Source organism: Rhinolophus sinicus, chromosome 1 (genome assembly GCF_057876585.1).
Source record: "Rhinolophus sinicus isolate RSI-liver-muscle chromosome 1, RSI-T2T, whole genome shotgun sequence".
Taxonomy (NCBI): domain Eukaryota; kingdom Metazoa; phylum Chordata; class Mammalia; order Chiroptera; family Rhinolophidae; genus Rhinolophus; species Rhinolophus sinicus.
In genome coordinates this window covers 114,860,299-114,886,285 of record NC_142501.1, presented here as the reverse complement: position 1 = coordinate 114,886,285, position 25,987 = coordinate 114,860,299, and the positions used below count along the sequence as shown (strand labels likewise).

Genomic DNA, 25,987 nt, shown 5'->3' with positions numbered 1-25,987 from the left:
CATTAACTGTATTCAATAAATGTAATTAACTGACACATTTTAAATTTCTGGAAAAGCTGCTTTTCAATTAGATTTTACAAATGAAATATTACTACCTAACAACGAACGGTATGCTTTGAGATGCTTTGGCTTACTTCTGCATTGTTTTTAATTTGGCGATGGTTTATAACAATTTTAGTTTTCCTACAGCCCAGTTTCGCCATCCCTAAGCGTAAGTGAATGATTGACATTTACTAACTAAATGTGGATGTTTCTTATTTCAATGAAACCGAGGTAAATCCTTTTTATGAATTCGGCAAACTTGTAACCCTGGAAAGATTAACTTCTCTTTCCAAGTTAAAAGTTGTCATCTTTTTACATGATAGTACATCCTTAATTTCTGTTTTACTTATAGCATTTTTATTTCGATGATTTAAAATGTCTTGCTTAAAAAGTAATAATAAAATAAAATGTCTTGCTAAGCCACAGTACATTTTCGAAAGAGGTAAATTGAGCAAATATTTGAATTTTTAAAATGAAGGTCACTTATATCTGTATATCTCGGCATCACTTGAATAATTGATGACTGAGATGGCAATGAAATGGGGTCGTTACTAGCAACTTGTTTTCTTTGTGCAATACTGTTATTAAAATGTCCATTTTGATCTCATTTCTTTAGTTCTTCACCGAGCCAGGATTTCTGTTTGGACCTTTTTTATAGTTCTCATACCTTTGGTAAAGTAGTCCTTCTGTGCATTAATTTTGCTCCTGAACTCATTGAACTGCCTCGTGAGTTTTCTTGTATCTCATTGAGATTCTTCCTGGCTGCTATCTTGAAATCTCTATCACGTAGATCACAATCTTTCGTGACTTTGACTTGGTTTCTGGAGAAGTGTCGTTGTCTCAGTGTTACCCTGTTACCCTGGTTGTTCATGCTGCTGGATGGCTTGTTCCTCTGCAGGCTCATTGGAAGTAGTGAACACTTTCTTATTGATGTACATTTTGATGTGAGCAATTCAGCAGGTAGATAATTAGACGTCTCTGTTTTGTTTTTCAGTAGCTGATGCAATAGCACAGTTTCTGTTTTCTTTCACTGGTGCTACTTGTGCCTAGGGGGTCCAAGTGTGGGGGCTTAGCTGTGAGTGTGGGAGTGCTGGCCTGGGTGACCAGCATGATGGGTGTTGCCGCTGTATCCAGATCACGACGTTCGCTGGGCACCAGCACCTTGGGAGGGAACAGGGGAAAGCGCTGGTTGAGGAGAGCCTGTCTTGAGCCCACTGAGCTCACCTGGTTCCCTGTGGCCCTGGTAGGGCTGTGCTGTGGTTGGAGGCTGGAGAAGTATTTCTGCTGCTGCTACTGGTCTCTGGTGGTGCCAGCACTGCTGCAACTGGGGAGGGTTGGGATTCTTGTGGAGGTGGGGGGATGCTGCTGCTGCCCCTCTTACCCTCCACTGGGCTGTGATGTGGGGGCTGCGCCCCAACCCCTCCACTGCTACTGCCTTTGCTGGGGCTTCAGGCTCAGCCTGTCCACCTGGAACCAGGTGTGGGCCTGTTCCTGTCCTTCCCCCCATCCTGCCTCCCTTTCACTTCCCATACACCCTCCTTCCCTTTACGGCTGTGGGATCTTTTAGGCATCCTAGTGTGTGGGACAGAGGAACCTCTTTTGGGCTAGAGATGTCCAACTAGTTATAGATGTTAGAGGAGATGCAACGTTGTTGTGTCATTTGCCATAATGTTGACATCACCTTCTAAGATAGCCATTTCTGTCAATGCAGATTGGTTTGTAATTTGATGGTATTTTTATGGCCCACTTAATGACAAGCAAAATAGCGTAGGCCTGTGCTAAATGAGGTTTCAACCTTGTTTTTTCATTTAATTTCATCATAACATAGCATAGCAGAGCCAAGTATTTTGAGATAGCCTTTTGGTCGTATAGGATCTCAGTGCTTCGAAGTGCTGACATTGGAATACTGGGTACAAAAGGAAAGTGTATGTCTAATGTTTTGTAAGTTGTTCAGCATGATACATACTTCAAATGGTCTCTTTAGTCGTCTCCAGAAAAATCAGAAGATGAAAGAGTGTAAATGCAGAAGCTATGCAAGAGAATATGCTTGTGGACATTTTTTCTTTAATTAATTTTTGGTAGGAAAGATGTGTTTAGTTTTTCAGTATTTCTAGATAAACGAGAAATGGTTTATTTTAAACTCAATACCGTTTTTCCAAGTTAGCCACTATCCCCCTGTGGGGCGTTGTTTTGCCCAATCGTGCAAGCCTGATTAAGAGAGATGAAAAAGCGCTACTCCGTCAAGATACAGAGATACGTCTCCCAATCACGACAGAATGCTGGAAAGACTTATGGTCCAGCTGTGATGATGTGAGGTTGGACAGAAGTGTGCTAGGAGATAAAGAGAAATCTCTTTTGTGGTATAAGTTTTGCTTGCTACAGATTACCACAACATGGTTAACGCATTTGTTGGTTGGTATCGGTCAACCAAGTTTTATTTTCAGGAAAAGAAAGGTTCCTTTAAGGAAGAATTTCCTCAGTTCGAGTTTGCTTTCTATCATTAAAGATTTTCTCCTTCAAGTTCTCGGTCCTGTGTTGAGAAATGTTTGTGCTTTATATATTGAGTGTATTGACTGCTATTAATCGGAGTTTTGATATCAGTCTCAGTTTCCTTATTTTTTTTCATGACTTTAAAGCTTCCAATTATTTAGAAAGTTACTATTTTGTTTCTCATGCCTCAGTATTGTTGAACTACATGACAAAGTTTTAGGTATTCATTTTGTCTGAGTCAGAAATTGATGGCAATTTCCTGAATATGAGGAAGTAGCTGGCATGTTACTCTAGCCTCAGTAAGAAGTCCTAAAGCCCATTCCTGGCCCGCAGCTCATTGGTTTTGTGACCTCAGGTGACCTCTGATCTCTCTGAGCTTGATTGCCTGTTATGTACAATTACGGACTTTGACTAAATCAGTGACTTTCTGACTTCAAAAATATTTATTTTTCAGTCTAATACGAGTCTTTAAAAAAAATTTTGAATGAAACTATATGATATAAAATATAGACAAGTAGAGCTGCCTAGCTAACGGAGACATGGAGACTCTGAGATTTTGTGTTCCTGCGGGGTCCCCAGTGGAACCTTAGATTTCTATGGGACAGAGTCTGAGAAGTACCAGTTATGAGAAAACCCTTCTAGTGAAACTCCTTTGAATTAAAGTTCGTGGATACATTCTTTTCCTGTGTATAATTTTCTCACCTGTCTATATTTTTGAGTAATGGAAAGGTATAAATAAACTTGCAGAAGCATTCTCCTTCTGAATATTGGACTACAAGCTACTTCTACTATCTGAACACAATCTTCACCTACAAATAAACATAAAGATAATCGAAGTAAATATCTAGGAAAAGGGCTTTGGGGAAAAGAGAATAACGTTACATTTGCAGTTCCCTAATTCAAGTCACAGAAAAATGTGATTTGCATTTTATATATTGTTGATTAATTGGAATTAAAACTGTTTCATGACAGGCCTGTCCCTTCACCTGGTATTGGGTTGTTGTTTTTACAAGGCCGTCTAGTAATGTTGTCACATTATTCATTTTATAAGCCTTTTCTATGAAGCTATTGACAAAAAGGTGTTATGGAAAACAGTCTCTGCAAATATTGGAAACCATGATGGCCAACAGATTTGTCTTCACCCCTGAATTTGTAAAGGCATTGGGTGTCATATTATCGTTGTCACCACACTGTCTATTACGTTCTGGACATTATTGTAAGCCCCGTTTTGGTCATGTAGTGAGAGGATACCTTTCAGAAGGAAGGATTAAATAAGAAAACTTTAGACTGGGACACTTGCAGTATAGAGTTTGAAATATTCCCATACATTTCGTAATTAAGTAGACTAACTACAACCACTCGAATACTTCAAAAATTGGGCCTCCCTCATTTGTAGAAAGAATACGAATTTACAATTAAATAATTATGTATTCTTTTCGTTGTTACTAATTCTTTAGTCATGAATCAGAAACTAAATTTGAAAACTGGGTCTAGGCCATACTTTCTAAGTCAGATTTCCTGTAATCTTTGTGTCCATACAAATATAAATGTTTCAGTCATAATACAGACAAGAAAATAGTTTTTGTGATTGTTGCAGCCAGCAGAATTTTCACGTGACGTGACAGGGCCACAATCATCATTTTATGTATTTAAGGTTCTATGCTGAGAAATAGCCTAGAACACACCGTAAGATTAATTTTAAAAGTGCAAGAAACCATTAAGATAAAAAATCCATAAAGGAAAAAATCCATTAAAGTTAAAAAAAAAACTGATTAAAGTTTTATAAAGGGCTGTTTTTCTAAGGATTGAAAAGTAATGCTTTCACTGTAAAATATGACTTGTTTGATTCTTTGTAGGAATCAGATCACACCTCATCCTTCTGAAATTGTGTGTATTCAGTAGACCAATTTCAGCTGCACTTTGGTCGGATTAGTCTAAACAGCATCACCTATATATGTTCTCTATTAAATTAAAATGAGTACAAATTTATTTTATTTATGTGATTACTTTTGTGTGTATTTACACAATGCCCAAGCAAGGTCTACTCTTTAAAGGTGTTATGTAAAGGCCACATTCCTACATTAAAGCCTCTTGTTTAACTTAAATACTGTAACTAAGATTTGATTTATTTCAGGAGCAGCAGAAGTTGGTGGAAAGCATAACTAGAGATGTAGAAGAAGGTAGGTGGCCAAAATGTACTGATTCCAGTTAGATATCATTAATTTCTGAAATAAACAATAAAGAGTATGGCATCCTTCTCCATGTTTTAATAATAGATACTACAATAACTATTTTCTCATGCATTGCAAGTGGGAAAGTTGAAAGCATAAACAAGCATTATGAAGAATACATTTCTTCCTCATTTATTCATCACGTGTAGCCTTTCGAAAACCTCAAAGTCCATGTATCTCTTTTTATTTCTGGCCGTCCCCTTCCTTTCCTCTACCACCCATATGGAACTTTTAACTTGCACATTGAAAACTGGGCTTCATCAACCTATCCTGTTTTTGCTAGTGATATAAGGCCCAGTAACCAGGCTCATCTAGTAATACTTAGGCAATTACAGTCCATATAGCTGTCACCTGATCGGTGACATTTAAACCTCCAGTCATTGACTTTGTCATTGGTTTACCTTTTACCTTCAGGAGAAACATCACATACTTTTGCATGGTTAAAACCACCCAAATCAATTTACTTCTTGCCAAATAATTCGGCCTTCTCTCTTGCTACTAACTCTAGTCTGCCCCTTTGCTCTAGCATCTATTGATAGCTAAACTAGACTACTTCTCATTCCATGCTGTTCTTCCCCACTCTAGTCTTTGCATCTGCTTCTTCCTTCTATGTGGCATGCTTTTTCCTTGTCCTTCAGATACGAACATACGTATCACCGCCACCAAAAGGCAGACAATATTGACACAAAGCCAGGAGGTCCCTTCTATGTGTTCCGATAATGCCCTGCTTTATATTTGTATGGTATATGTGACTCTGAATGGAAATGGCCTGTTCACCTGTTTTTCCAGTTTAGAGTAGGTGATGGTTCTGGGGTGGACCATGTCCTCTTCACCTTGTAACTTCAGTGCTTGTTGTACTACCTTAGCACATGCTTGTTGAATAAATGAATGAAGAATGAGACAATCAGAAGCTCTGAAACTTAGCAGGAAGAGCAGTTAACTCAGTGTGCAGCCATGGGCAAGTGATATGTAATAGTAATCTCCTATTGGGTAGTGGAGTCTTCATAGGTTTTTTTCATTCTTCTTAACATGTATACTTACATTTTAGATAAAGAGTATGATTCTTTCTTTTTTTTTCTAGCTGATGCTGAACTTCAATCTGAACACCGTCTACTTTGCTCTAATATCTAGTGATGATCTAATTTTGAATGCATCACAAGAATATATGTCGTTTTTGAGTAAGAACTATATGATCTGAAATATAAATAGTTCACCTTTACTGGGCTGTTTACATAGCATTTTCCTTCTTTCCCATTAAACATATGGCATGTGAAAATTCTTACTGAAGGAAAATATTTTCGTTTCATATGTGTATATGAAAATCTATATAGTATTCAAACTGTGTTTCTTGGCGTCTAACTAGCTTTGGAGCAGATTTTGTGGATGAAAACAAGCAGTGTTAAGTTTTACATACTCATGCTGCCCAAATACTAGCTGTTTATCCAACACCCAAACAACCAAGTTGTCATTAATACTGCAGTGGTGTAAACTGATAGCTATTTTTCAGTTTTCCAATATTTATCACTGTGTATGAACCTAAAAATTTTCACAGACATCATTTTGATATCTGCTGTTATGGTTACGATCAATGTTTGGATGTATTACAATTGTTATAGTGCCATAAATCTGATTATATTAATATATAATTTTAAACACAGATTCATAAAGCTGTCCTCTTACAGAAATAAAATTTGTCTAAGGTTTTTCACCTTTTCTAGTCATTGATTTATCGATTTGTTTTTTGGAAACAGTCTTAAAATTAAGAAGCTTCTGGTTACGCCGACTTGGCAGAAATGTCACACAAGTGATGCTGAGTTCTTCCCAGTGCAGCAAATCTGGAGGCACGTGCTGGATTCCGTTACTGGCAATGTTGACTTTGATCGTGTGGTTAAGAAGCGTCGCCGAGTTTGTCCACCATAAAATTACTATTTCCCCTTGGTTATTCCCTTATCTCTTGTGTGCAGATACCCTGAGACTCTGTAAATATATCGTCAATCCTCAAAATCTCACCCACTAGATGGAGCACCCATTGATGACTCTTGCTGAATCAATGCCTTGATGGTTGCCAAATGATTATAGTATGATTCTGTCATCCCTCCTGCATTGATCAATACATCCAACGAAACACGCAAACAGATGAGGGAGGAAGGAAAGCTTATTACTTTGGTGCTTAAATGCTCCTGATTTGCCCAGTGGTAGCCATTTCAAGCTCACAGCATATCTTTTTGACCTGTCCCCATTATTCTTTGAGCACATCCTTCCTCTCTCGACAAGTTGTTCCAAGCTCATCTTGCAGTTGTCCGCCCCAGCCCTGCCATCGGACATTTTCTATAGAAGCCCTGAATCCTCTTAGGGGGGAGAGTGACATCGGGAGACCTGGATCTGGACACCAGATGCGGTGGGTATGCATGTTGCTAGTGGTTGTCGTTGCTCTCGGGCTCCCTCAGTGAACAACAGGGATTATGTGTGTTAACAGAAATGCACGCATACACGCACACGTGGGTTCAATATCAAATATAATGAAAACTATGAATTCCTACCAATTCTTCTAATTCCAGTCAAATTCCACAGGGATCATTCCACAGGGTTTTTTCTTCACTCTCTGTTAAGTCCCTTTTATGGCAGTAAGGTGGCTCCCATCATCTGTATCTTATTTGTTTCATCTCCTTGCTGTGCCCACGCACATGTCCTCCTCACTGCCTTGGATTCCAACGCCCCACATTGAGTGGTGACCACTGTTGATCCCACTGTCTGCCCTCGCCCTCTCCCAGTGTGTCCCCCCAGTGTTTCTTACTTACATCTCAGAACTTCCATATGGGGTAGTTTTTCTTCTGTTTGTAGTGGACATCCTTTAGAATTTTCATCAGTGAGAAATGCCTGGTGGTGAATCTCTGTTTTTATTTTGTCTGAGTGTTGGCACATATTTTCACTTCGTAGAGAATTCCACGTTGGTACTTAGTGTCTTTGATGATATGGAAGATGACATTCTGTTGCACTTTGGCTTCCATAATTGCTGTTGAGTAATTGGTTCTCCAACTGTTCCTTTTTTGAACATAATCTATTCCACACCCTGCCCCTGTCCCCACAATCTTTGGTTGCTTTTAAGGTTTTACTCTTTGCTTTTTTGTTCATGAATCAGGAAAAAAGTAATCAGAGACTGTTGCTATTGTAGTGCCAGGCCATTGGGGTTCATGCCCTGACAAGTTTGCAATGGCCTATTTGTGCCCGGTGAGCGTGGAGACTTTTGTTTTCTTTCTGACCTCCCATGACCCCTGCAAACGCTTTCCGTCTTAGGCTGTGTATTTTGACCTTGGTGACCACTGTAATTCCTGGCCACACTGAGCCCGGGGAAGTGGTGGTCGTTATGCAGCCAGATGCTGTGACACGTGCTGGTCTTTCCTGCTGGTGTTTGCTCACGGTGCCCAGAGGGCTGGCTTTAGAATTTGGATGACTGCAGTTTTATCTTGAACTGCACTCCTGTTTAACAAGCTTCACAGGTTCTCTGCAGACGGTGTGCCATCGGGGCCTAAGTAACAAGTGCAGCCGGGGCATGGATTCACTTATAAGGACAGGAGGATAATTATTGCTGCTTTTACAATCTGAATTTTCAACCACGTGTGCAGGCCAGACATTTAGTGCAATAAATTCCTTGTGCCTTGTGTGCTGCTAAGAAGAAATATTGTGTAACTGAGGTTTAAACTGTGTGTACTGATTGTTCTCTTTTGGTGGTGTTTAAACTGAATAACAAGCAAGGGGGGAATCTATGCACAGGCCAACCCATGGATACACATTATTTAAAAACAGCCTTTTAGGAGTCATTCATTCCCCACTTTGTAGTTTCAAGTTGGACACGGATTTGTTAATTTAGATAAAGTCTGATCTTGATTTTAGACATCTGAGACCTAACGTGTGGCTTTGACCATAGAAAGGTGGTAGAATTTTATTAACAACAAACAGAAAGATGGGGGCCTTATTGATAAAAGAAAAAACAAAAACATGGCACATTCTTGGTTTGAGGGAAGAGATCATTTCAGTGAAGCTGCAATAGCCCCAGCGCCCCAAAAGCCACTCAGGATTCCTGCACCTGGAGGGCTTGGTCTCAAGGTATCAGCTCTTCTTCCGAGGACAGGAGAAAACGGGGTGGTTTGACAAGTGTGCTGCAACCTTCCTATAAGAATAGGTGCAATAGAATAATAACAGAATAAAGAAATCCAGGTTGATTTCGCCAGAGGAAGTGAAAGATTTCCTCAGGAGGAAGGTTGAGAATTTGAGGGTCAGACTCAACAGATGTGAAGGAGAGCTGAGCTCCGTAGGTCAGGGGAGGCAGATGTGGGTGATCTCCCTGCTCTCACAGAGGGTTTCAGGAAAGGGGTGGTGCTTTCATTGTTACTAGATCGGAAAGGGTGACTGTACCCCAGAAACTTCAGACAGGAAGGGATGCAGGATCTCAGCTGACTAGAGTGACCCCTGAGAGGGTGTGTCTAAAAGCTGCAGAAGACTTTCTAGGAAGAACAAGGAGGACCCTCCAGGCGAATATTGGGACAGCAGTATGAATTGGTTACCAAATATCAGGGCAGGTTGGAGAGGGGAAGTCGAGTCACATCAGTGTAAAAACTCAAAAATTAGTGAGTGGCTGTTAAGGTGACCACGTATTGTATGTTGTACCATGGGAAAACGTGCCCAAGAAATCATGGTTAGGATTTGTGGTAAAGCACAGAAAAGATGAGCTATGTTGGAGGGAGGGTGGAAGGAAAGACCATATACTATTGACTGATTTTGTAATAGTCGTTGGTCTGATGGAAGGATCTCTTCTGGGAAGGATTATGTAACCCAGGCAAGTTGAATGTGGACAAGATTTCTTTAGACAGCAGATGCTTTTGGCAGACCCAAAACTTGCTGTTTTCACATAGCTCACCATGGAAAACTTCATAAAACAAAATCTAGAGGAACATATTAGAAAAACATCTAGAGCAAATAGCAATGGGACAGAAAAGGGAAGTATTCAGATTTGGCAAATAGCATGGCCCTACTTGGTAGAGAAGGAAAGAAACTTCTGAGGTAAGTTAATCAGCTATGTCTTCCTGAAACTCGTAGAGAAAATTAAAATAATAGAAGCATATAGCATAAGCAGTGGATAGAAATGATACACATAGCCAGTAACGTCCTAAACCAGAGGAAAAGCCTCTCTGGACTAGTAATGACACAGATGGCCACTAGGGGCAAACTTCATCAAGAGCAACTTCTGTTTTCTCATGATGAGGTGTTTTTTATTATTAGTTTCAGGTGTACAACACAACATAATGATTAGACATTGACACACCTCACAAAGTGATAAACCCAAGTAGTCTACCACCCATCTGACACCATACATAGCTATTACAGTGCCATTGGCTATATTCCCTATGCTGTACTGTACGTCCTGTGAATACATATATATATACACATATATGGCATAGATCTATATATGGAGATGTAGCTATATGGCAAAAAAATGTATACATATTTTAAGAAAGGAAAGAATTATTAAAAATGGAAAACTCAATATATACCAATAACAAAAGAGGAATGCAAGTCACATTTGAATTATGCAATTACAAGAGGTGCTCAAAGTGGTTACCATCAGCATCCATACACTTCTGATGATGGTGAACTAATACTTGAGCATATATAACAGTTCTTAAAATGTGTATACGTTTTTTTGGCCCTCCTGTGTGTGTGTGTGTGTGTGTGTGTGTGTATAATATATATATATAAATATATTATATATATAATATACATTCTATATACATATATATACATCTACATATATACATACATATATATATATATATATATATATATATATAGAGAGAGAGAGAGAGAGAGAGAGAGAGAGAATGAATGGCGCTGCCGAGTGCTATCCAATGGGAAGGCAGGCATCTTCAATATGGGAAGCGACGCGTCAAACCTTAATAACGGTGACAAGTTTCAACTTGTTTAGTGCAGTCATTCAGGTGTAAGCTACAGTTAAGAAGAGAAGGTATGCTTTAAAGTGTGCCATAAATCATCCTCCATCATGATAACGCTCCGTGTCACACATTGCTTCTGATATATGGCAATTTCTGTCAAATAAAAACATTATGGTGTGTCCTCACTCACCTAATTCACCGGATCTGGCACCATGTGACTTCTGGCTCGTCCCCAAAGTCAAACTAATTCAGGACATGGAGGCAGCCAGGAAAGCGCAACTAAAGACACTCGTGAAAGAGGACTTCCAGAACTGCTTCAGAAAGTGGCAAGAATGCTGGGATAAGTGTGTTCAAAGTGAGAGGGAGTATTTTGTGAGGGATTAATGGCAATGCATCTTTCACTGTAATACGTTTTTTTAATTTAAACATTCACCGAATGTTTTGATCACACCTCGTGTATACATATGGACATATATGATATATATATATATATATATATATATATATATATATATATATATATATATATATATATTACATATATCTCAGGCTTGAGATACAAGTTCCTTTCGAGCAGGAACTGAGTCTCTTTATATTTACTATGTCCCACATCACCAAGTACAATGTTAAGGCACCAGAAATGTGTGTTGAATTAATGTGTTCAGGAGAGAGGGAGTAAGTAAATGAATAAATGAAAAAATGAATGAATGGAGAAGTGAGCTTCAAGTCCTCTCTGATTGACCAATCTGCCTTTGCTCAGGGCAATATTTCTCTAAAAGAGGTCCTTCGCTCTTCTGCATTGAAGTCATCTGAAATGATTGTTTAACATTCAAATTCCTAGGCTCTACCCCCAATCTCTACTCAGACAGTGTGAAGTTTGGGCCGAGGAATCTGCATCTTAACCTGAACCTCAGGTGATTCTGATGGGGTAGTTAGGTAGATAGTAACGAGCAGGACAAAGAGAGACTTAGCCCCAGTTAGAAAACGCTTTGCTGCAGCTCCTACTTGGGTCAAGGCTTCTTGCAGCTGCCCAGCAGGATTCCAGGTTTGCACATACCTCTAAATCAAAGAGATACGTTGTTAAAAGTCAGAGAAAGGAGGAGGACATCCTGCTTATCCAAGTACACATCCTATTTGTGAGGACGACAAATACCTTACTAGCCCAGCAGAAGAACGAGGTACAATGTCATTCCTGGTAACAATTCTTTAGCACACAAATTTAACAGCCACTGGTTTATCGGAGTATGTTTAGGAGATCTTTTTTGAATGATTAATTGGAATAACGTGGACTAAGCACCACTCCCTTCCAAAGATTTTATAATTCAGCTCAAACTTTTAACAACCTGGATGGCATACTCTTTGAGTAAGAAATCAAGTCTCCTGGAAGAAAGGAACTTCTAGTTTTTTGGCACCCAATGTTGGAAGTTACTTGGAATTGAAGTAAATTGCAAAGCCTATAACATTTGTATATTGTTATGCATTATCTATTCGTCCTGTAGCATTGGTTCACTTAGGAGTTTTATAACTTGCAGGGAACCCTGAGAGAAGCAACATTCTCAGGAAGAATCTATGGTAGCTTCTTAGTCTCGTCTTCAGTGGTCACCTGTGTGTGCTCACGAGAATACGTCATTAGTGCTCTCCTTTGTGTTCCTTTTTGAAATGTCTCTGGATGGGTGGCATAGGACACAGGGAACTTTTTCCAAATTATGTCGATGGTCACGCTCTGGAAGCAGCTTCTAAACTGAGCAAGAGATCCTTTAACTGCAGCCGGCAGAAAATCTCTCTGGGCATCTTCCACCTTATCGGTTCTTTTAATGGGAGATTCTAAAAGTGTAACAAACAGAAGGTGAACCCAGTAGGTCTACCATTCCAACTCAACTTTGCTTTTTTCTTGTCTCCTTTCCACAGTAGGGTGCTTCCTCTGTGAGTACCTAAAGCTTTGACTTCCACCTTCCCCAACAGGTACCACATGCAGTTTGTGAGCACTAGACTTTTAAGTCCCTTGACACAAAGAATTCCACTGAATTGGTTCTAAATGATTTGGTGTCTTTTCCCCTCATCCTCCACTTATATGGTATTCACTGAAATTCCATTCACTATTATGAGGACTACAAGAAACAGAGGACTAGGACCCCTTCTTCTGGAGTTCCCCATATTAATACTTTTCACCCAAGTTCCAAGTCTCATGTTCACTTGAGCTCTCCTCTCTCTCTCTCATCTTCTCCAACTTTTTAATTATCTTCATAGGTTTTTCTAGAATACTTTCTGGTCACCTTTTCTTGAAGAACTTTTCATCACTTCCGTTCTTTGCTGTTTCATTTCAGAAACGCGTGCGCACTCACGTGCACACACACTGTCGAGCAGGAGACCCTGCTCGCCGCCCCATTTTTCAGGCGGGGCGGCCTGCGGGGTCTCTGCTCCCGCTCCCCACACAAAAACGCAGGATACAGTGAGGCCAAAAAGGAACTCCCACGGAGCCATAGGTAGGGGAGTCATACCACTATGGTCTCACTGGAGGCTGGGCCCACTGGACGCGCGACCTGCCGTCCGCCTTTCCGCCAACCGACCGACCGACGACTCTCCTCCACTCTCTTGACTCTGTTCCTCTCCTCTCTTCCGCTCTTCTCGGCTCTCCTCTTCCGCTCTCTTCGGCTCTGCTCAGCTCCTCGGCAATCCTCGGCAGTCCTCGGCTCTCCTCCGTAGCCGTAGCAGTTATACCAGCGGCCAATCGGCTAACAGGCCACAGCCGATGGCCAATCAGCCACAGCCCACGGCCATCCACCACCCGAGCCAGCACCCCTTCACGTGAGGCCGAGAGCCTGTAAACTACTCTCTGGGGCTCTGGCCCCTCCCCCCCCACAAACACACACACACAATTTCCTGTGCTAACTCTGTGTCTAGGTGCCGTTTTACTGGGAAGTCTGTGTTTGACCTACCTTTCCATTATTCTACAATATACCACGTGCGAGGAGAAGCAACTATTTTCTTGTCCACTTCTTATTCTGGTCCACATGTCACACTAAAATGGAGCAAAAGAAAGGGTCTCAGCCAATATGAGTGCTTTCCTTTGGCGCCTTCTACCGGACACAGATAGTCACAGGCTGAGAAAATCAGATTAGACTTAATGAGCATCAGGAGGCCCACTGCATACCTGGAACTATTCTCAACAAATTGTTTCCTGCTGGAAAAATGCTTTATATCACTTCATGACAAATCTCTCCCAACTTCTAATGAGTATCTCAGAAGCAAAGGGGTCTTTCCTGCTACTTCCTTTCCATTTCCTTTGCAGTTTCATGAAGTGCCTGTTTTCTTTAGTCAAACAAGTCATGAGATTTAAGGGGCCCTGTGACAACCAGCAAAAAACAATTAGAAAACCAAAGCCACATTTTGTCATTGTAACTAGCATCCAGCATAGTGACTAGCGGTCTGGAATTGGTTTGTTTTGTTTGTTTTGTTTTTGTGGCTTTTTGAATGAAATAATAAACAATATTTGAAGTGGGGTATATGACACACAGATGTCTTTCTTTTAAGGAGAGAGACTTCTAGACTTGCCAGTCTGGGTGAGTAATGATTAATAAACTCCTAACTAAGAACTGTTTTCCCACCTCCAAAGTATTGAATCTGTTTAGACTAATGGGGAAAACACTGAAAAGAAAAATCAATAACAAACTCCTGCAAGAAGGAGTAAGGATTTTGTATTATAGGTTCTCCATGAAACTCAGGCTAAAACTGAAGAAATATTAGACTATTTCAACATAATATTAGACTATTTCAACATTCTTCTTAAAATTGATCATTAAAATATTTGCTCAGTGTCACGGTTAATTTAGCTAGGACAGAATGCCAAGTTGTATGGTCACACACCAATCTGGATGTTTTTGTGAAGGTATATTTTAGATGTGATTAATATTTAAATCAGTACCTTTGAGTAAAGCTTACTACCCTTCATAATGCGGTGGGCCTCGTCCAGTTGAAGGCCCTAAGAGCAAAGACTGAAGTTTCCCAAAATGGAAGGAATTTTCTTCAAGACCGAAGCATAAAATCCTGCCTGTGTTTCCAGCCTGCTCCCTGTGTGATTCAGACTCAAGACTGCAACATCAAGTCTTACCTAAATGTCCAGCCTGCCAGCCTACCCTACTGATGATAGATAGATAGATAGATAGATAGATAGATAGATAGATAGACAGACAGACAGACAGACAGACAGACAGACACACAGACAGACAGTCTTCTATTGTGTTTTTCCCTTCGGGAGAACTTTGACTAATATACCCAGTACTGCACTTTAATGTATACTCCATATAACTGGATCTCAAACTTTGACACATAGCAGGATACACACCATTTAAATCATTGTCTCTGAGAACACAGCCCAGTGCATCTGTATACTAGATAATAAGTACACTCAGTTTAGAACTATGTGACGTGCATCACACCAGATTTAATGAAGGGCTTTTAGGTGCATGTTATAAGCTTATTATGTATGGCCCAGAAAAAGGGGAAGGAAATAACATTTAATTTACATTTACTAACTTTTAATAAACACCTGCTATGTGCCAGGTAGCAGACTGGGCTCTTCCAAGTATACCACCTTATATCCCATAGAATCCTCTTAAAATTATAGAATAGATGGAATTACCTCAGCGAGGTTAGGTGACCTGCTCAGGACAACCTTTCATGTGTTCATCAGGTATTGCTGAGCAGCTGCTTTTGGTCAGGCACTTTGCGTGGCTCTGGGCCCAGAAAAGTAAACGAGAGACATGGTCTCCTCATGGAGCTAAAATTCTACAGAGTACAACCAATAACAGTCAAGTGAACAAGAAGTGAATAACATTGTAGGGAATGAAAAAATACTGAGAAGGAAATGAGCAGGACGAAGTGACATGGATCCAATGCTACGTCGGTCAGAGAAGGTTAAATGTAAGCTCACTGAGATCTGAAGGAAGTCAAATGAAGAATGAAGGTGGGGGGGTCGGGTGGCATCCTCGGCATTGCTGGACGGGGATGCCATCAGACCTGCTTTTGTATGTTCCAGAAGGAAACTCAAGGCGCCTGACATGGGGATGTCAAGTTTGGTGTAATCAACACATCGATGGGATTTAAAGACAAGGGAATGACAAGATCACCTGGCGAGAGACTCAGAGGGTAGAGCCCGGACGGAGCCCTGAGGACTCCAGCCATTAGAGGGCAATAGGAGGAGTGCCAGCAAGGATGCTGAGTAGAAGGGGCCACTGAAAATGGCAGGAGGAGAACCAGGAGAGATGAGTGTCCCAAAAGCCCAGCTAGTGCGACTGTCTAGGATCCAGATCTGATTCTGCATCCATGCCTTACCATTCCCTGAGTTTTAGCTACATCACTCCAGTTTCTGCCTGCATCATCACTTGACCATCTTCCCTGTGTATGTGCAAGTGTGTCCCCAAATCTCCCTCTGCTTATAAGGATGCCAGTCATCAGATTTAGGGCCCACCCTTATTCAGTATGACCTCCTCTTAACTTGATTACATCTGCGAAGACCCTATTTCCAAATAAGGTCATAAGGGGGTCAGTGTTTCAACATATTTGGGTGAAGGGACACAATTCAGCCCACCACAGAGGGAATAGTAGTTTTCTATTACAAAGTTTCTGTGGATTAGGAGTTCACGCACAGGTAAGATCAGGGTGTCATCGGGCTGAAATCTGGGGCTGTGGTTCTCATCTAAAGATCCTCTTCCAAGTTCACTGGTTGTTGGCATAATCGAATTCCTTGTGGTTGTAGGGCTGAGGTCCCAGTGTTTTTTCTGTCTGTTGGTCAGGGGTCAGCTATATCTTCAAAGTCAGCAGGAGCACATTACTCCGATGCTTCACCTTGTAAAGGCTTGCCTGGTTAAGGCAGGCCCTTCCAGGAATCTGTTTTGATTTGTTCAAAGTCAACTGGTTAGTAATCTAGTCATGGGAATAACATCTCATCATATTTCCAAGTTCCACCCATACGCAAGGGGTGGGAGTCATCTTAGAATTCTGCCTACTACAGAAGAAGCTTCTTTTAACCCCAGGAAGATTTAGAATTAAAGCATGCGTTAAATCTTTAAGAGTTATGTGTTTTGACTTTTTTTTTTTTTACGTTAAGGAGTGTGCATATTTGGTATTTATGTAGTTGCAATGTTTAAGAAAATTTGCCTAATTGGACCAAGAAGTCAGCCTTATAATTCCCATCTAAAATCATCTAATTGTAATCTGATTGTAAATGTATTTAAGTTGAAACATTCTAGTATCTTCAATGTTAGGAGAATTTAAGAATGAGCCCTTTTCACAGTTACTATATCGTGTCTGAGTTCTTTATACGGTTGAGCTTTTCTGAGTTGAAGGGATGCCATTTCTGACTTCTTCCATCTGCGCAGAGAAATCTGTAATCTTCACTGAGGTTGTAGCTAACTTCTTCAGCCTTGATTAGATTCTTAATTTTTAAAGCTTTTTTTATCCTAATATCTGCTATCTATTTCCTGACCCTAGTCCAGGAGAGTGGGGCCTGGTGGGGCGTGCTCAAGGAAGACTTTCTTTCTTTTTTTAACTTTTATTTATTTTAAGTGTGTTTTTCCAGGACCCATCAGCTCCAAGCCAAGTAGTTGTTTCAATCCAGTTGTGGAGGGCGCAGCTCACAGTGGCCCATGCAGGGATCGAGCCGGCAACTTTGCCATCAAGCATACCGCGCTCTAACCAAGGGAGCTAACCGGCAGCCCCAAAGAAGGCTTTCTTAAGGAAATGATGTTTCATCTGAGACTGGATAGATGAGTCAGTTTGGGCCAGGCAGGAGAAGTGGGGAAGAGCATTTTGCTGACTGACTCACTCATTCTGAGTTCCAGCTCTGGGGCAGCAGCTCGAAAGGCGCCAGGGACACACAGGGAGGAAGCAAATCATCTGGCTGCAGAACGAGAGCCCGAGGGGCAGCCTCCCCACAGCAGAAGCGCTGGCAGAAACCATGGATTCCCCGCTGAGCCCTTCCCTCACCCACTGTCCAGACTCAGGCAGGTGCAACATCTGAGCTTCCACCAGCTTTGATCCTTATGATTCTAGAAGGCGAGTAAGGCAGGTGTTATCCGTTTTTCAGATGAGGACACCGATACTCAGAGAAGTGAAGCAACTATTAAATGGTGGCGAGAGGATCTGAGCCCAAGTCTTGAGACTGCTGGCTGTCTTTCCTGCTTAGCTGCCAAACTCTTAACGATCATTTTTATGGCTTATCATCGAAAAGCTTGTCTTTTTACAAAAAGCATCTATTGCATGAAATAGTATGCAAAAAAATTACTCTATTGTTGCAAATTACTGATTAAGATGTTATCTGTGACAAATGAGGGAAAGTAAAAGAGGAACCCATTCAAATGTCAGAGATCTGGATCTAGAAGAACTGGGAAAGAAAACAGAAGTTTCCCCCCGACCCCCAAAAAACTCATGAATTTTATTTTTTCTTGACCTGAAATCTGCCAGTCACATCTCCCAAGGGTTTCTCTCAACTCCTTGGCTTCCAATGGGCCATTTTTGTGATGTTGGGGAGACAAACAGTCAACTGCCAAAAAACCTGGGAAAGAGTTTTCAGCCTCAGGTGCTGAGGGAAACGCAACGGAGCAACTGACCTGAAACTTAGTCAAAGAGACACTGAAAGTAGGAAAACCACACCTCCAAAACCATCTTGGAGTCTGGGGGCTGTACCCTCCCAAAACTGAATAGATGACAATCAGAATGGGGGGGGTGGCAGGGCAGAGGAAGTCCACTTTGGATCATATGGAAGAAGTCTAGCTACCCTGAAGCAGCCATGTGCATGGAGTGGGAGGTATACAGGGGGGAAAGAGCCGACGGAGCCCCAGCCCTTTGAGTCTTCCCAGGTTTTGAGATGCCATCTGACTGCCGAAAGAATTCAGTCAAGAACCGCCAAGCAGAGCCCGACTAACTCCCACATTCATGAGCAAAATAATTGTTACTGTTTTCTCAAAAGTTCAGAAATAACAGAAGTAAAACCAACAAATCACCAAAGTAGTGATTAGTACAAGGTTATTGGGTTCACACCAAAAGACAGTTTGCAAAGTAAGAACATTTCAAACCCAAACATGGAATATTGCTATAAATCTCACAGCTTATAGAGTGAGAAAGCAGTGACTGTTCTTCACAGGGATTGGTTATTACATTAGAATTTTCTTAAATGACAGGGAAATAGGTCAGCAGTTACCTCATATCAACCTTGGGAAAGAGTTCAAGTTTTGCTTCTGATTTCCAGAGGCATAAGCAAGAAATGAACCAGGTCAAGTTAGACTTGCAAAATCAGCTAAATTAAGCTTTGCTGGTATGACTAAACTAATTTTATCTGCTCAGGGAATTTTCAAGGTTGGTCTCTGTTTGTTTTTTATTTTAACAGTTTTAAGCCAAAAATTGTGTGGTTGGGAGGGGGGTTGTTATACAGCAATAGATAATTGGACAACTGTTAACCTCCGCCATATCCCAAACACACACACACACACACACACACACACACACACACACACACATTTGATAATTAAGAAGCATTTATTGATTGATTTCAATGAGAGAGCCACTGTTCTATGCTCTGTAGCTATAAAGCTGGGGTAGAGATGGGGGTGAGAATCTCAATACGTGATTTCTCCCTAAGTCGCTTACAGAATAGAAAGAAAAAAGATCAAAACAAACAAACAGAACAAAGCCCCATGGGTGCAAGGTTGTAAGCACAGCAATCAAAGCCTGCTAATGTTATTATAGACACACAGGGATGGGGCACCCAACCCAATCTGAAGAATGGCTGGAGGAGGTTTCAGCTGAGCTGAGCCTCAAAGAACAAAAGGATAGAAGCCAGGAACAGAGGAAGGGAATGGAAGTGGGCAGACAGCATGAGAAGGGTAGCAAGGAAAGACATACACGCAGTGTGACAGGGACAACACTGCAAGGTGACTGGAAATGACACGGGTGCGGTGGGCATGAATGCGTAAGCTGGTAGGAGATGGGGATCGAATCTCCCAAGGGCATCTCAGCAGGGTACCAGCATGGTCAGGTCTCAGTTTGGAGCAGACCTCTTTGGCATTGGCTATGGAATGGCTGAGGCAAAAGAAGGTCGGAACAAGACGCACAGGTTGAGAAAGCATCAATGGGAGCTGGGGCCAGTGTGCGTGGGAGCTGGCTTTTATCATCTCACAGAAGACAATTAAGTCCCCAGGAATTTGGGGGAGAGACTGTGAAACCTTGGATAGCTTGAAATCATCCACAGTAGGAATATTTGCTCTACAGAAATTAATAATTGCTGTAAAGCAAGGCTTCCCTCCAGAGCAGGTGGTTAACCATTTACCAGCACATCACTGATGGAAGTAGAAATGCTAATAGATTCCAGAAAAGTTAAGAAGTAACAAGGGGCAAGCCTTGATGATTAATTCACTATGGGGGAAGAGTCAGAGGTGCTTCCAAATTTCTAATGTATACAAATGGGTGAATGTGAATGACGTGAGTTGCGATGGAGAATAGCGAGGAGAAGACAGTTTGGCCAAGATAATGAATTTCGGGGTTGTAACATGTTGATTTTGAGATGCCAGCAAGCAATTGATTGCAGACATCTGAAGCTTGGAGGAGGGTATGCGAAGGCCATGAGGGTCAGTGAGATTGTCCAGGGTGGGGAAGGAGAGCATAGAAGCATTAAGCATTAAAGGGTGCTGAGGGGGAGTGTCAGGAACACAAAGATTTCAGCTATGAGCGAGCTCTCAGATGGGGCATTCGGAGCAGCGGGGAAAGCACAGAGCATGTGATCACAGGTATCAAATGCAGCAGAGAGGGTCAATAAAATAATTCAACGGTAAGTACCTGTAAGTGATGCGTCCCATTTCACCATCTTGAGGTATAAAAAGTGGCATTTCGGGGCCGGCCCGGTGGCTCAGGTGCTTAGAGCTCCATGCTCCTAACTCCGAAGGCTGCCGGTTCAATTCCCACACGGGCCAGTGGGCTCTCAGCCACAAGGTTGCCAGTTCAATCCCTCAAGTCCGGCAAGGGATGGTGGGCTCTGCCCCCTGCAACTAAGATTGAACACGGCACATTGAGCTGAGCTGCCACTGAGCTCCCGGATGGCTCAGTTGGTTGGAATGCGTCCTCTGAACCACAAGGTTGCCGGTTCGACTCCTGCAAAGGATGGTGGGCTGTGCCCCCTGCAACTAGAAAAATGGCAACTGGACCTGCAGCTGAGCTGTGCCCTCACAACTAAGACTGAAAAAGGACAACAACTTGACTTGGGGGAAAAAAAAAAAAAAAAAAGGTCTGGAAGTACACAGTGTTCCCCAATAAAGTTCTGTTCCCCTTCCCCAATAAAATCTTTAAAAAAAAAAAAGTGGCATTTCTTTAGTATTCAAACACCCAATCCTCTAATTATCAACCACCCATCCTAACATTCTTAGGGTTTCTACCTCATATAAAGTCAGACATGCTTACACGGTGTAGATATCTGTTCCAGAAAATGAATATATTACATCTATTACCGTGTTTCCCCGAAAATAAGACCTATCCAGACAATAAGCTCTAATGCATCTTTTGGAGTAAAAATTAATATAAGACCCGGTCTTATTTTACTATACTATAAGACCAGGTCTTATCTAACATAATATAAGACTGGATCTTATATTAATTTTTACTCCAAGAGACGCATTATCGCTGATTAACCGGCTAGGTCTTATTTTCAGGGAAACACGGTAGTTCTGTTTCTCTGAAGAACCCTGACTAATACAAACAAAAAGCCTAAACTGAAATTAAGTTAATTTGGTGACTACTGAAATAGGACACCAAACACAATGAACCAAAAGGAATTCACGTTTTTTTTAGAGCTAGACGGAAGCTAAGAGTTCACCTGTCCTGGCCTCTTTACCTCCCTGATAGAGAGGTAAGTCCCAGGGTACTCTGCCCCTTCCTGCGTCTCAGGCTGGGCCCAGGTAGCCTGACACCCAGGCCTGTGTCCCCCACTCCACCAGGGACTTCTGAGAAGAGAGATGTCTCATTGTGGAAAAAATAAATGAGATGGAAAACAGACAAATCACGTGTGTGTCAACACTGACAGGTGAATTATTTAATTAGAAGCAAGAACCTATGCAGAAAATGAAGTACTGAGACTATTTCTCACTCCTCAAACATACATAGAAGATAATGACAATACTTTTCAGACCATGACAAAGAATTGTGATATCATGATTATTTTTCCAAATCACTGGCTCTGGCTAATTAAGACTTTAACAGAAAATTTTGCTCCAAGAACTCAACAGTTTTACAGCAAAACAGGGAAACAAAGATTTAATGTTAACTCCATGTTCTGCCTTGATTTGATAGAAAGATGGCAGGCACTAAGACAGCTTCTCTGTATACGCAATGGGAAAGGAGTAGGAAGCCATTAATAAGTAGTATTATTACTATGGTATTCCTATTTAATATTCACAGAGGACCAACAATCCCCTAAAGGATAAATACCCAACTCCTTCCCAATGAGTTTATTGTTTCATGATTTAGGGACATAGGATGAAGGAGAGGAACAAGGACCACACACACACACACACACACAAACACACACTCTCTGGCGTTTCATAAAGCGGTGCCATTTTCCCTGGGATTCAAGATACTTGGCTGAATCTGCTGCAAATTGGCGGCAGTTGAGAGTCTACTCCCAGAGCCTCTTTCTGATGGAGGCCTCGACTATACACCTCACTCCTCATACTGTACAGGCAGATGCTGCATATCAGTAAGAGGAAATCAGTCTGAGTCCCTCTTTCCAATTCATTCAGGTGTATATCTAGAAGTGGGATTGCTGGCTCATGTGGTAATTCTGTTGAACTTTTCGAGGAACCCATCCTCAGAATATTTGGAGTCAATGGTGAACTGAATCTAAAGCTCAAAGGAAGCCCAGACCAGCTCAGCTACTGAGTAGATGTTGGCCCAACAGGAGAAGGGACATATCCTTTCTGGGACAATATGATTATTTACCTCAGGCTCTAATGTTCTTTTTGGTGTTTTTCTGCAACTCGACTGAAGTATAATTTACATGCCACAAAATTCATCTATTATAACTGTAAACTCAGTGATTTTAATTACACTAATAGTTGTGCAGTCATTACAATCCAGTTTTAGAATATTTTCATCACCCCAAAAATACCCTCGAGCTTGTTTGCAGTCAAAGCTACTCCCAGCACCAGCCAAGCCCAGGTCTGCTTTCTGTCTCTGTTTCCCTTTTCCAGACATTTCATATCTATATATATATACAATCATGGTCTAGGTAGATCTTTTGGATCTGGTGTCCCAAGTATGAATATTAGTTTACTAGCTCAGATGTACATAAAAATATTACATAGCTTTACTTTCCACTCAGCCCGTGCCAGGAGGGATGTAGGGAGATCCACTGTCAGGCATCACTGCGGCCTGGAGTGGAGGTTCTCCTTCTCTAGGGTCTTGCAAAAATCTAGAAGGGCCTTCAGTACCATTGGAATCAGGACCACTTGTTCTTCAGCCCATTCATCTTGCTGCTGATACCCTCATTACCCAACACAAGGGTTCTTCTAAGGAGAAGGCAGGCTGCTCTATTATTTCCAGTGACAAGTGTGGACTCCAGAATCTGCCAAAACTGTGGGGCCAGGTTCTCTAGATCTAATAGATGCATCACACAGCTGTGTGACACCAAGAGCTTGCCTGGTGCGGCAGGGGCTCAGGAGACCACCAATCCCCACCCCTTCCACTCTAGAGTAGTCATTCTTCTCTCCAACTGCTGAAAAGCCCCCTACCCCATCCAGCCTATCTCCCCTTTCCCCACCATGACACCTGGGATATATAAGGTGTTTAGTGAGAATGAGCTCTCTCAAAAGGATGGTGCAAATGCCCTTGAAGTAGGAAACACAGGGATTAGCTGCCTTCTTCAAACAGAAGGAGCTAGGGGGTGGGGAGGAGCACAGAGATCATTTACATAAACGAAGGAGTACCTCCCTAAATACCCTACCACAAAACCACATCAGCAAACAGCTAAAAGCAAGGTACAGTTTCAGTTTTCTTAGGGGCACTTAGAGTCCATCTACTCGTGGAAGTGTGACAGAGGAATGAGGTACCGCCTGGACTAGTCAGGCTGAGAAACAAAGCCGGCTCTAACACTAGCAATCTAATAATACAATTAACACTGCACCAGGCATTGTTCTGAGCATTTTACATGCATTCTTCCTTTAATCCTCACCAGGACACGAGGCAGTAGGTGCTGTAGATTTCAAGCCTTTGCAGCAAGCTCTGATTCAGAATTCAGAATTGTTTGGATGTTAGCAAGGTAACACATGCCTGGAATTTATATAACATAACTCCCCAAGAGGATCTGAAGCACTTCTCATACAAACTAGTCAATGTGCCTTCAGGGAAACAAATAATCACAAGTGGTCTAAAGCCTGTAAAAGGCTTTATGTACATCAGTTTAGGCCAGGTTTTGTCTTTAAGTGAATTAAGAAAGGGTTTGGTTCTCGGAACTTTTTGTTATTAGGGATCCGTAGTCCTGCTCCCATTTTACAGAGAGCGAATGAGGCACAGCACCAGCGTGTAATTTGTCCAAGGTCACATAGCTGCATAGTAAGAAGTGGTGGAGGTGCTCAATGCCTCAGAGGCCCTTCCTGCTGGGAGCAAGGAGGTGGAGAGAAAATTCCCTTGACCACTTTCTGTACCAGAAACTCATCCCCAACCTTCCCACTCTGTAGCATGGGCAGCATTGCATATGAGCTTCCTCCAGTCCCACCCCCCTATCCCCTCCCCCCTCCCCAGCTTCTCTCATACTCAGTTCATCTTACCTTACTATGGTTTAAAATAGAAGAAAGCCCAGTGGAGTGTGACTCAGCCCAGGCACGCCTACCAGGCCCAGGAGGGGCGCTCTGGAAGTGAGTCTGGGGGCAGTTACTAACTCGCTAGCTGCCCCTGCTCTGCTCCCGGGGGTTAACCTCAGGGTGGTGTGAAGGGCCAGGCAGGAGGAGCCGGCCCGGAGCAGGCGGTCTAGATAGCGAAGCAGAATCCTGCGGGATCTTTCCAGGATGCCAGGAAAGGGAGCATATGCCTCTTGCCACTTGTATTAGGATTCCCCCGCATCCCCGTGCCTGCGGCTCATTTCCATCTCATCAGTGAGCAGCGTGGATGCTCATCCACACGCTGCTTATTCCCACTGATTTCAGCAGCGTCAGCTCCTTCATTCCAAAATCAAGGCTTCCAGGTATGACGTCCTTCTTGGTCTTCAGCGCAAACCGGCTCCCAGACACTCTTCCAGACCACCTGCAACCCCGCCCTAATTGCTGTTTTCCAGTCTTGCTCGAGGGTCCCATTGCCTGCCTGGTGCTCCGACCGCTGAGATCAGATGACTTCTGCGTCAGGTGTGCTCGTTCCTGCTCACCGTGCTTACACTGCAAACTCGCGCGGTTCTCCCTCCTTCCTCGTCTTGTTTCCTTCCTTTTAATTCTGACAAATCCGGAAGCATCTTCCCTCCTCTGGTCCAGTAGAGCAATACCCCTGCTTCCCAGGTACAATCCAGGTCAATGCAGTAATCCCCCTGCCTGGGGCAGCTGACACATCCAGGAACAAAACCAGGTGTTTTGTTCCCTGGTAACAAAAGCGGAAAAAGCATCCCGCAGCCTTTTTGTTTATAATTAAAGGTCTATTTTAAGCGTAAAATCAGGTGGAAAGCCATGCGTGCTCAGTTACCTACATCCAGATGTAAGGCTTTTAATAGAGATCGACGCCTAGTTCCAAGGATGCTTGGGACCATCCTCCTCTTGCCACGGGGTGCAGCGACCCCCTGTGGATATGGCTTTATATAGGGATCCCCGCGGGGAAGAACGACTCCGCACACATGGTTTAATTAATAATTTATTTTGATTAACGCCGTTCGTCACGGTTATCACACTGACACCTTGGCGCAATCCTCATTATCCCGGTCGGCGCCTAGAGCCAGCGGGAGTCGGCACAGGGAAGAGGGGCGGAAGGACACTTGGGGCAGGGCCCTCGGTGGGCTGGGGCCTTCGGAGGGCGGGGCCTGTCGGGGCGGGGCGGCCTGTCGGGGCGGGGCCTGTCGGGGCGGGGCCTGTCGGGGCGGGGCCTGTCGGGCGGGGCCTGTCGGGCGGGGCCTGTCGGGCGGGGCCTGTCGGGGCGGGGCCTGTCGGGGCGGGGCCTGTCGGGGCGGGCCTGTCGGGGCGGGGCCTGTCGGGGCGGGGCCTTTCGGGCGGGGCCTGTCGGGCGGGGCCTGTCGGGGCGGGGCCTGTCGGGGCGGGGCCTGTC

The 25,987-nt window shown here is 42.7% G+C and overlaps 1 protein-coding gene and 1 long non-coding RNA gene across 7 annotated transcripts in view; one reads left to right on the top strand and one right to left on the bottom strand.

The window, feature by feature from the left end:
- Positions 1-6,471, top strand: part of LOC148759231 (ankyrin repeat domain-containing protein 26-like) — a 28,108-nt gene extending 21,637 nt beyond the window's left edge. Inside the window, exons 9-10 of the mRNA XM_088788899.1 lie at positions 4,667-4,712; positions 5,845-6,471. Of these exons, the coding sequence (XP_088645025.1) occupies positions 4,667-4,712; positions 5,845-5,894 (96 nt within the window). The 3' untranslated portion in view covers positions 5,895-6,471. The remainder of the gene's footprint in view (positions 1-4,666; positions 4,713-5,844) is intronic.
- The window catches only part of LOC148759230 (uncharacterized), a 41,815-nt gene extending 16,085 nt beyond the window's left edge, over positions 1-25,730 (bottom strand). For 2 of the 6 annotated variants that reach the window (XR_016018036.1, XR_016018034.1), the window contains exons 1-2: positions 24,517-25,722; positions 20,540-20,748 (exon numbers count right to left, since the gene is read on the bottom strand). This is a non-coding gene — a long non-coding RNA (uncharacterized LOC148759230). Of the gene's footprint in view, positions 1-522; positions 1,204-13,548; positions 13,731-17,398; positions 17,758-19,224; positions 20,749-24,516 lie in introns of those variants that run through there. The other 4 variants (XR_016018037.1, XR_016018038.1, XR_016018039.1 and 1 more) reach the window with 4 other exon arrangements.
- Positions 25,731-25,987: the final 257 nt, after the last annotated feature.